This window comes from Arachis hypogaea, chromosome 7, assembly GCF_003086295.3.
Source record: "Arachis hypogaea cultivar Tifrunner chromosome 7, arahy.Tifrunner.gnm2.J5K5, whole genome shotgun sequence".
NCBI lineage: Eukaryota > Viridiplantae > Streptophyta > Magnoliopsida > Fabales > Fabaceae > Arachis > Arachis hypogaea.
The window spans coordinates 4009877-4021516 of NC_092042.1; the positions used below are offsets into that span (position 1 = coordinate 4009877).

The following is an 11640-nucleotide window of genomic DNA, read 5'->3' on the forward strand; positions in this document are numbered from 1 at the left end:
GCACCCACCCATCAGTTCGTCGTCTGTGCGTAAGCCAAGGTGGTACATAATATTTTGCAAGGTGATGGTGCACTTACTCCATGACAGGTGAAAAGTGTGAATCAAATGCATTGATTAGGGAGTTGTCAAATACAAAGTCCTTGAACTGCACCGCGTCACCAAATCCAGCTTCCCTCAGATAAGGGACGATGGCATCCGAGAGTGCAAGTGTGTGACTAACCCGCCTAGGCAATAAAAGGCGAGGCCTATGTTTTTAGATAAAAAAAAAATTAAATACAAAACTTCAGACTAACTTCTCTACCATATTCAAAGCAATTCTAAAAAATATAATATACAACTTAGATAACCAGCCAAAAAAAAAAAATAATACTTAAAATTCTTATTTACCAACTAACATATTTATCAAAAGTTCATTATGAATAAACTTAACTATTGCAAACAAAGTTATCAACAAGCCTTCCTTACGAATAAAAAGTTCACTATGAATAAACTTAACTACTTATAAATGTCTTAATCCCTATTTGCTAATTAACAAATTCTGTGTTACCTAAATATCATTCAGTCCATTCCATCTATTCACTACTTAAATCGGAATAAATTATTAATTCAAACTATAAAAGATAACATTAGCCTCAAAGTCGATGGCTCCCACAATGTGCCATTGCGCGTTCAGCCGATTGATGTTAGGGTTGCGTGCCATAACATCCCGAGACTCAAAAAGACCGATAATTTGGCCTAAGGATAGAGAGAATGTGAGAAATGTGGGTGAGGAGTGGGACAGAAAGTCTGTCAACAAGTTATATTTATAGGCCACAATTTTCCTTATGTATGGTCATATCTCGTTTATACTGTGTAAACGAGATAAGACACGTATCACAACGTGTTCATAAACGTTATACGTGGAGAGGTGTGCATGCCTTAACTGTAAACGAGATATAGCTATACTTATCTTATGTACACTGTAAACAAAATAAGGCTAAATATGAAAAAACGTAAATACTCTACAAAATATATATCAATCACTATAATATTTAATTTGTTTATTTTTAAAAAAAAATCCATAATAAATTAACATTCTTTTGAACCTCACTCTTTAGAATTATTTTATAAAAAATAGTTATTAGTATTTTACATTTTTACTAAAGATCATATTTTTAAATTGCCACTAATTAAATCTCTGGTCAAATCTTACCTTATCAATAATAATTAGATCATGATTGAATAAAATAAAATAAATAGTGTAACGTTTCCTTGAATTACATGCTCCAATACTCCTAAATAAGATTAATGAAACTTTTTTTCTTCTTATTCTTCTTATTATTATTTTGTCCTTTGAAAGATACTTTGATTCAAAGATTATTTAGTATGAATAATGAGTGCCACAACTTTTATTCAGACATTGCTGTCTCTTTTCTATCCTCCAATAATGCACATTTCTATTCACTATGCCACTTGTCACCACCCTCCCTGAATTTTTTGATACCATTCACCATGCTCATACAGAATTAGATATATTATACACACACACACATTTATTTAACACATAGTTCTAACTTCTACAATTAACCAATCAGAAAAGCCTTGTTTGCAAAATTATGCACACCCCATGTTTGTAAATAGTCCTCATCAACAGAACTGGTCCCATATTTAGAGTATTATATTCCATTCTATCATAACATGCCACAAATGCAGAGCCGTGTTTTTTCTAGCTGTTTGAACGTTGACAAGAACAAGAACAAGCACCACTTCAACTTGGGGCCTTGTATTTTCATCTCTTCTCCTTTCTTCTTATTGGTGATGTCACATTCATTATTTCTTGCTGTTAACCTCACTTTCTTCTTGTTCCCATAAAGCAAATGCAACAACACATTCTTCAGAGAGAAGAATGAAGCTTCAGTTTCTATAGTATCCTCTAGTCAACCAGCTATAAAATATAAAAATAAAAAAAAGAGTGTTTTTTTGCCTTATATATCAGGTGGGGTTCTTCTTTTTCTGCTTATAGTTGTAGGAAGAAAAAGAAATACAGTTCTTATAGTTACTTTTTTGCTTGCCTGAAAATGGGTCTATTCTTTTCATGTCTATCATTAATCCAAGTAATACAGTTCTTTGTTTCTCTGTTTATGAGTGTTGTAGTTATGCTAAAGCTTTTTTGTTAAGTTGACTTGACAGGTTTTGTTACCAAATTTATTAAGTGTTTTTACAATTTTCTTGTATGTGTTTCATCATATTTGTTTATTATTCTTTCTCTGAGCCTTGTTTGTTTCCTGGTAATGTGCATGTACCTTTCAACTGTAATAGCAAAGCCAAATTGATTTCCATTTTTAGAACTCAAGAGAATTTTAACTAACTTTCTGTGCTTTATTTATTCAAAGAAATCAGAATGGCCAAAAAACAAAAAAACAAGCAACTATTTCCATAGATGTCCCAACAAGGCTATATTTTATTATTATTTTCTTCTTTCCTTTTATATAAATTCATGCATCTTTACATGCTTATGTTGATAACTCAATAATTTGATGCTGGACTAACACAAAAGTACATGCATAGATTATTTTATTCTGCTTATTGTAAAAGTTTATTCCAATAGTCTGTCTAAAACCTCTTCTCTTTCTTTTGTTCAAACAGATATAACTGATTTGGTTGGTTAGCCATGATGAACAACAACAGCACTATTCCTGGTTGGAACTTTGAGAGTGATGCCTGTGTCATCAATCAAAAGAGTCCAATAGGGTGTGTGTTATGTCATCTATATCTCTCTCTATATATATAGCTTCACTATGATTTATATCAAGTGTACTCATTTTAACTAAACACTGTTCAAACTCATCAATCATTCTCTTTTGAATTCAATTTCAAATGAATATGACAGATATTTTTCTAACCATATATCTATGTGATCAATTATACAGGCTGGACCAAGATCTTGTAGAGCTTCTATGGAAAAATGGGCAAGTAGTATTGAGCAGCCAAACACAAAGGAAACCAGTTCAGAAAAGTGATGCATCATCAACATTAAGAAATGGTGTTCATTGTGGAAACTCAAGTAGTAATTTGAGTCAACAAGAAGATGAGACAGCTTCATGGATTCAATACCAAGTTGAGGATCATCCAATGGGACAAGAACTTTGCTCATCAAATCTTTTATCTCAATTGACACCTTGTGAAGTTGAGGCTTACAAGCCAATCAAGCAATTGGAAGAACCAAAGTTTGCAAAATTTGCTACCCCAAATGCAAATTTAAGTCCACAACAACAAAACAACAATACAAAACCGATAAATCCTATGCCTGCTCCAAGATTCCAGGTTGCTCCTGATTCATCTAATCAGAAAACCAATGACTTTGTTGGTGGATCATCATCATCACAAAAGGTTCCAAAGTTTTCTCATCATTTTTCAGCACCCGCACAACAAAAGTTTAGGGAGAAAGTTAGTGGTAACAATAATGTGCTACAAAGTGAGGGTAGGGAGTGTTCAGTTATGACAGTTGGATCAAGTCACTGTGGCAGCAACAACATCATCCCTCAGGAACAAGATACTACTTTCTCTGAAGCAGTTAAAGATTGTGTTCAGAGAAGTGTTCCTAATTGGAGTAACAATAAGGGGAAATCTTCAGAGATGATTGAGGCAACTGTGACTTCATCCTCTGGTGGCTCAGGTAGTAGTCTTGGAAAAACTACTTGTTCTTTATCAACAGGAAATCATCTTAGCCTAAAGAGGAAAATCACAGATGCAGATGAATCAGAAGAACAAAGTGAGGTGAATTCCTCTCTCTTTCCAATTTCTTTTACCCTATCAATTTTTTACACTAAAGACAAAATACAAATTACCGTCAGATTTATTGTCAGATCATATCCAACAAAAAAAGTTTTGACAGAAATACATTACAATCGGATTTATAAGTGCTGATGGAAAAATTATGAAATTAGCATCCAATTTTTCCGACTTTAAATTCGACGGTAAAACATGAAAAAATTTAAAATTTTTAATCCGACGCAGATTCTGATGGTAAGTCACTAATTCTCACTTAAATTTAAAAACCAATTCACGTTATATTTTGCGTCGGATTTTGTTACCGTTAGAAATTTCTACAAAAAGATCTAACTATAATACCAACGAATAAAATTCGACGATAAATTCGACAACTATTACATTTTTCTGATAATGTGAGTTATGTCTATTGTATGCATTAGGCCACAGAGCCTAAATCAGGTGTTGGAAACAAAACATCTCAGAGATCAGGATCTTCTAGAAGAAACCGTGCAGCAGAAGTGCATAACCTATCTGAAAGGGTAAGGGGAATCATAATAATTTTCTGCTCAAATTGAAAGAGTTTTTTCTTTTCATCCTTTTTTCTTTTAACAGTAACTATTGTTTTTACTAATGCAGAGAAGAAGAGACAGGATCAATGAGAAAATGAGAACACTCCAACAACTCATACCAAACAGTAATAAGGTTCACTATCATATACAATGCATGCTGACTTGTAACTTTCTTCATTTTAATTAAGTCTTTGTTTATGTAGATGCATGCATTTAATCATATATTGTCACTATCAAGCTATAGAGTCAGATCTAGACACTACTATTGTCTGCCATGGTTTAAAAACTTGATAACTAAGCTAACAAGTTATAAGTAGTAACAAATTGTTTATAACCAGAAAATTTTGTTCAAGGAGGCAAATTTTATAATACACATATATAATTGAGTAATGGAGTGTGTTAGTCCTTAATATTTTGGTTAAGTCTTAATTTTATCTTTAATATTTAAAACATTTTATTTTTATCTTAAACGTTATATTTTATTCTATTTTAGTCTTCTAATCAAAATTAAAAAATTTTTTTCTAAAAATATCCTTTCTTTCGTTATCATTTTATTCTAGTAGCAACAAAAATCATAAAAAATAGGTTATTTCAAACGTTAAAAAATAAAAATAAGACTTAAGCTAAATGTTAAAAACTAAAACAGGACTTTATTCTATATAATTTTAATAGAATATGTACAAAGATAAAGCTTATGCTCTTTGTTGTTAATGTTTTCCAAATTCTTTAAATTTGTTTTAATATCTAATTTAATTCAATTTTTTGATAATATTTGAATGAGAAATTTTTTGGATCAGCAACTTTTAGTATTTTTTATTATCATTTGATCAGTATGAATACTAAATTATTTTTAACAAATAAATTTTATTAATTTATATATGCACATTCTAAAAAATATGAGTGTAAACTATATTAATTCATGTATGTAAAACTGATAAATATAACTACAAATTATATGCTTTTTATATGCAAATCGTTTATAAATATATGTATAAATTATTGCTGACTATGTGCTGATCAAAATAATAATATTTATTGGTCATATAGCATTATTCTATTTGAAATAAGTTTCAAATCTACTTCTACTGTTATTTTTTTGTGGTCACCGATTAGTCAAAATATTTTTAATCAACTTTATCTTTAACCACGGATTTTCCAACCTTAAATCCAAACTCTTTACAACCACAAATAAAATGTGAGTTCTAATGTGAACAGCTATGCAAAAGTGAGTTGAACAGTAAGTTGTGAGTCAACTTTTATTTTTTTCTTTCCCTTTTTCTTTTTTGAATCTTTTATGGCAAATAACAAAGTGTTGTTTTATTTATGTGTTTGCAGACAGACAAAGCATCAATGCTAGAAGAGGCAATTGAATACTTGAAGTCACTTCAGTTACAGCTTCAGGTACAAGTGCCACACAAATCATAAATGAATTTAATTTGTGTCAAATTTCACTTCAAAAATTTTTTTATATAAACTTCTTATATTTAACTAAAAAATAACATAAACAGTAAACAACTATTTTAGACTAGAAAATACATAAACTAACTAGATATCCATCAAATATTGGGCTAGTTCTAATTATCCAAAGAACTAACAGATTTAAAATTTTTTGTTGAACTAACCGTATTTTTTTAATGGATATCGTGTTACTTTATCTCTTTTTTAATTAAAAGATGAATGCTAACGTATTTTGAAAAAAAATAATAAAGAGTGCACTACCTAAAAATTGATTTGCTATTAAAAATAAAAAAATAATGAATAAAAGATCTTAAATTCTTAATTCTAAATCTGAATTATTGATATAAAATATAATAAATAAATAATTAAAATTTATTTATGAGAAATATTAGAGAATCATTGAATAGATTATTTTTTACTATCACTTTTAGTCATTAACTCAATTTTTTTAGTTTAGTAATTCAACAACATATTTAACCTACACTTTTAAACATTGATAATTATTAATTAATAGTAAAAAATAATAAATTCTGATAACCCTTTAGTAATTTTTTTTATTTATTTAACAAAGAGTACAACATTCTTTACTTAGTATAAAAATGAGCCTTATATTAATTAAAATTGTTAACACTAAAATATTTTTAAATAGTAATTATTAGAGATATAGCTATTCATATTGCATCTTTTTATCCCTTTAAACTTTTAAAAAAATAGTATTATAATATGATATTAGAGCTCTATGTCTAAAAGAGACTCTTGTTTGAGGAGACATATTAAAAATAAAACCATTTATGTTATCTCCTACAATGAGTTTAAGTTTTTTGGAGAAATAGCATCATGATAATAATTTACTCCCATATAAAAATTTAAAAGAATTTCAAGCATTTCAAAAACAATAATCTTTTAATAATTTTAGCTGTTGATCTCAATATATATATGTATATATGTTAAAATTAACTATTAAATTGACTATTAAATTATTAGAACACCAATACTCATAAGGTAGGAACTCAAGTGCGATTAACTTCATATAAAATTGGTAACCGAAAGTTATTAGATAATAATTTAATCAAATCTATTAAATCATTTAACAACCTTCAGCTATCTACTTAATCATGATATATTTGAAAATTTCCAAGAAAACTTAAGAAATCTTTATGATTGGTGGTGTTAGGTAATGTGGATGGGAGCAGGGATGACACCAGTGATGTTTCCTGGGATTCAGCATTACATGTCACAAATGAGTGCAATGGGAATGGCTGCAGCATCACAACCTTCTCTTCCTTCTATGCAAAATCCAATGCAAATACCAAGAATGCCCTTGACCAATCCAACATGCCTTCTACTGTGTCTGTGCCTCATCATCAAACGCCTTCAAACCAGGCTTTGATGTGCCAAAATCCAGTTTTGGGTGCATTTAATTACCAAAATCATCAGATGCAAAATCCATGCCTTGCAGACCAATATGCACGTTACATGGCTTATCATCATCTCATGCAAACTGCATCTCAGGTCAACTAATAATGATTAATTTTAGTCTTAACATTTCAAACCACTTTTTTTATTCCCATAAAAAAATTCATTTTAATAAGATATGTTTTGACTTGGTATATCAACTAAAAAATAATATAAATGTAATAATACGAAATATAATAACTCAAAGTTATTTAATTTAATTTAATATTCATAATTTTATATATAACATTTGTAGTTACACATTTATTACATTTAATATTACTCAATTATTTTATCAATAATTATACAATAACAAAAAAATAAACAAACATTAAAAAATATAAAATAAAATAATTTTTATTGATTTGAGTTAACTTTCTATGTTCTTTTACATGTCATTATATAAATAAGAAAAACTTTCAAATGTACTAGTACGTTAGTGTTTCAATAATTTTTAACCGTTGAACTTAATTATAAAAATTATATAATTAAGGTCAACAATTAAAATTCACTTAAAGATCGGTGTACCGATATATTTAAATGCTTTCATATAAATAAAAAGTCATGTTACTATTGATGGACAAAGCCATTATGGCTTCATGATAAGTTTCATGGAATAGGTTTGGGTTAAGTTTGACATTAGAGAAAGTATGATAGTTACTATGTTGGTGTTTTGTGTTGCAGCCAATGAATGTATTTGGATATGGTTCCCAGGCTGTTCAGCAGAGTCAAACAATGATGCCACCCAGCAATAACAATGGGACCATGAATGTTGCACCTAATTTTGAAGATGCTATCACTGCCAAAATGGGTAATTAAGCACCCACCTATTTATATAATCTCCAAATAAATTCTTTAATTTCTTTTAGGGTTGCAAAAAAAGAAAAAAAATACCATGGGATGCATTAATGTTTGTTAGTATAAAATATTTATACACATTAAATCAAGTAGTACATATATATTTAGTAAATATAAGTCCAAATAAATTATTGGATGATGTTTTTAATGACGATAATAATTTTTAGAAAATTGGCCACAAATAATATACTTGATTAATATATACGTAATTATAATTCAATAATTAAATTGGCAAAAACAATGTTTTATAAAATGTTATTTAAAATCTTGTATATTTTATCAGAATCTGATCTTACTTTAAAACCATATGAGTGTGTTTAAAAGAATTTATGTGAAACCAATTTTTAAATTTGGAACAAAAGGAATTGAAAGAAAACGAAATGGTTAAAGTATATGTAATATTACTATATTACCCTCAATAAAAAAGAAAAAAGAAAAAGAAGAGAAATAGATATATTTAAAAAAACCAAATTATATTAAGATTAATTAGATATTTTAATTTTAAATACAAATTCAATTCTCAAAAAAAAATCTAATTCTATATATGCTTTTGTGCCATGATTTTAACATTTCATGATATTTGCAGGTACTTCCACCTTTCAACAACTGAACAATAACTAATAAACTTAATAATTCTTGGAGGGTTTTGTATGGTGCAGTGTACTATAGTAGTCAATTCCAAAAGCACCAAGATACACTCCAATGAATATTATGTGGTTTAGAGAAAAATATGTAATTCATCATATTAGATTTAATATTTTGAGAAATTGTATTAATTATTATTAGAGGTTGTGGGCTAGGTTATTCTCATGCTTCTAACTACGACACATCAAAGCTAAAGTATATATATATAGCGCACTTTGTAGATATGAGAAAGATATTGTCCTGATTTTTCACATAAAGAACAATAAACTAACACCATATAATATATACAAGATTCTACTCCTTATATTACCACCAAAACAAATATATATATGTTCTTTGGATTTATTTTTTAATATTTCTATCGATTAAATTCGTCGTTATCCAAAAAATATTAAAAATAGGATATATGATATATTAGTCATTAAATTTTCTTTTTTTTGTTGGTTTTTCACGGTATCCCTTAATTCGATAAACTAAAAACTAATCCGTCACGGTACTGAACTCCATTTAAGAATTTGCAACTGTCTACTCTTTATATATATATCTTAAATCGACTCGAAAATGTTGCCCGTAACACCTTTTGTTGTGATGAACATTTTTTGTTTTTAGAGGTGAAATATGAATCAGGAATATATATTTTGTTAAAACATTCTTAATATCATGCTTTTTTTTTTACAACGAAATTAAATCAAGTTGTGCGAAAGGGAAACATATAAACAAAGAATGAAAACGTAGAATAATTGAGAGGGCAAGGCAGGAATGCATGGATGTAAGATTATTTTATAAATGCCATACAAATTGGTTGAATGTGGATTAAGTTTATCTTCTATCTCTTTCGTGAATTTATATCTTGACAAAGATTGATAGCAACTATCACAATTCACAAAGTATATATATATATATATATATTCTCGAATTGATAAGATGATTAATTTTGTTCAAATTAGAGAATTATTTAATCTTTTTAAGTTAATCATAGTAAGAGAAAATTTCATTCACTTTTTCTGAGAGATGTTAAAATAACATTTTCTTCCTCTCTATTTGTAAAATGTATACTCTTCTTTCTTATAAATTTTAAAAAATTTCTCTTTAATCTATTTTAAAATTTTTTTGTTAACTAAAATTTATCCATTTTTAAAAAAAAAATAAATCAGTTTTTACAAAAATATTCTTTAGCAAAAGTTTTATTTTTTTGTGATTAAATTTTATTTACTAAAATACCCTTTATCAAATTATTTTTTTATTGATTAAATTATATTTTTACTAATTTTTTTAATTTTTTAACGATTAAATTATTTTTTTCTAAAATACCCTTTAATTTTTTTTAATTATTAAATTATAATTTTACCAAAATTTTTGTTAACGATTATTTTTTTACTTTATTATTAATTTTTTGATGTTAATGTATATTATTTTAATATTAAATTCAAAAAATATTACCACTATTAATATGTATGACAATTAATATTAATAAATAATTTCTTTCATAGAATTATTAAAATTTATTAACAACTTTATCAAAATTTAAAAATAAGTTGAGATGGATAAATCCTAAATTTAAAAAAATTAACATCTTATTCCTTCACATTTTTACAAAATAAGTTCCTTAATAATTAAAATATTATTAAAGGATATCTTTGAAAAAAATAATTTAATCACTAAATTTAAAAATATATAAAATTTAATTAATAAAAAAATAATTTGTTAAAAGGTATTTTGGTGAATAAAATTTAATCACAAAAAATAAATATTTGTTAAAGAGTATTTTTATAAAATATAATTTATTTTTTTTTTGAAAAATAAGCAAAATTAATGTTAGTTAACATAAAAATTAAATGGATTAAAGAGGATATTTTTTAAAAATTATAAGAGAAGGAAGAGTAGATTTTACAAATAAAAAAAAAATGTTATTTTAACATCTTTTAAAAAAGAGATATAGAATTTTTTCTAATAGTAGAAAAGGAAACTTAAAAAGAGAGAGGAAAAAAGAAAGACAAAGTTAATTGAATATTGGGTTTAAAAATTTATTATCAATATTTATTCCAATATTATTTTATATTATCAACAATAAAATTTTCAGAAAGTATTAATACATTACCATAAGTAATTATTCTTTTATGGCGTCTATTTATTTTTTTCCATCTTCTTAATGACTATTATATTAGTTGATTATGTATAATTATTTTAGAATTCAGTGTTTATATTTACTCTGGTAAAATTAAATATATATTATTTTTTAACAGATAATATACAAACAATTGATTTGTGTACAATTATGAATTATATATTTATACAATTATATTGCTAATAGATGTATTTTAGAGTATTTTCAAAATGATCACAAATATACCTATTTCTAATAAGGATACATAAAAGTACGTGGTTTATCTATAATTTAAAAATATATCATAATTAATTTGTTTCCATTTTAATTTTTAATTTTAATATTTTAATATATTTAATTATACTATTAGATGATAATGACGTAATAATTTTTAATGACAGATTAAATTATTACGTTATCATCTTCATTAACAATGTTAATTAACTTTCAAAAATACAAATAAAATATAATATATTAAAATTTTAAGAACCAAAATATTAAAGTAAATTATTTTTTTTGAAAAACTTTTAAAATAAAAATATATTTTATATTTGCAATAATTGTGCTAATTATTAATTAATTATGTAGAATTTGGTTATTTACTACTATTTGTGATTTTTTTCCCTTTTTTTTTTTGAGATTTGGTGTTTTGAACTTTTGATAGATGAATTTAAAAGTCATTTTCTGTTATCTCATCAAATCAATCTCTAGAATCTTCTTAACATCATCCACGACAGTTCCAAGATATGAGTGACCGAGAATAATGTGGCACTAATTATCAATTAATCATTGTTTTTCTTT

At 26.4% G+C, this 11640-nt stretch overlaps 1 protein-coding gene across 2 annotated transcripts; it reads left to right on the forward strand.

Annotated features, from left to right (window-relative positions):
* The first annotated feature begins 1390 nt into the window (after positions 1–1390).
* LOC112702078 (transcription factor PIF4) lies at positions 1391–8959 on the forward strand. Of its 2 annotated transcripts, XM_072199916.1 has the most exons (10): positions 1391–1975; positions 2626–2730; positions 2910–3756; positions 4191–4289; positions 4387–4452; positions 5655–5720; positions 6952–7092; positions 7131–7289; positions 7917–8043; positions 8677–8959. In XM_072199916.1, exons 2-10 carry the CDS (start codon positions 2651–2653, stop codon positions 8709–8711), a joined length of 1620 nt encoding a protein of 539 aa, XP_072056017.1. In that variant the 5' UTR covers positions 1391–1975; positions 2626–2650; the 3' UTR covers positions 8712–8959. The 2 variants fall into 2 exon arrangements, 1 of the variants encoding a protein (XP_072056017.1); XR_011864248.1 differs by having other exon boundaries at positions 1819–2093; positions 6952–7289.
* Positions 8960–11640: the final 2681 nt, after the last annotated feature.

Bases quoted from the DNA above. Each gene is read 5' to 3' on its own strand.
- LOC112702078 (XM_072199916.1), top strand. From the start codon at position 2,651: ATGATGAACAACAACAGCACTATTCCTGGTTGGAACTTTGAGAGTGAT. The intron at 4,290-4,386 runs GTAAGGGGAATC...TTACTAATGCAG, and splicing joins TGCATAACCTATCTGAAAGG to AGAAGAAGAGACAGGATCAA. The intron at 7,093-7,130 runs ATGCCCTTGACC...TCTACTGTGTCT, and splicing joins ATCCAATGCAAATACCAAGA to GTGCCTCATCATCAAACGCC.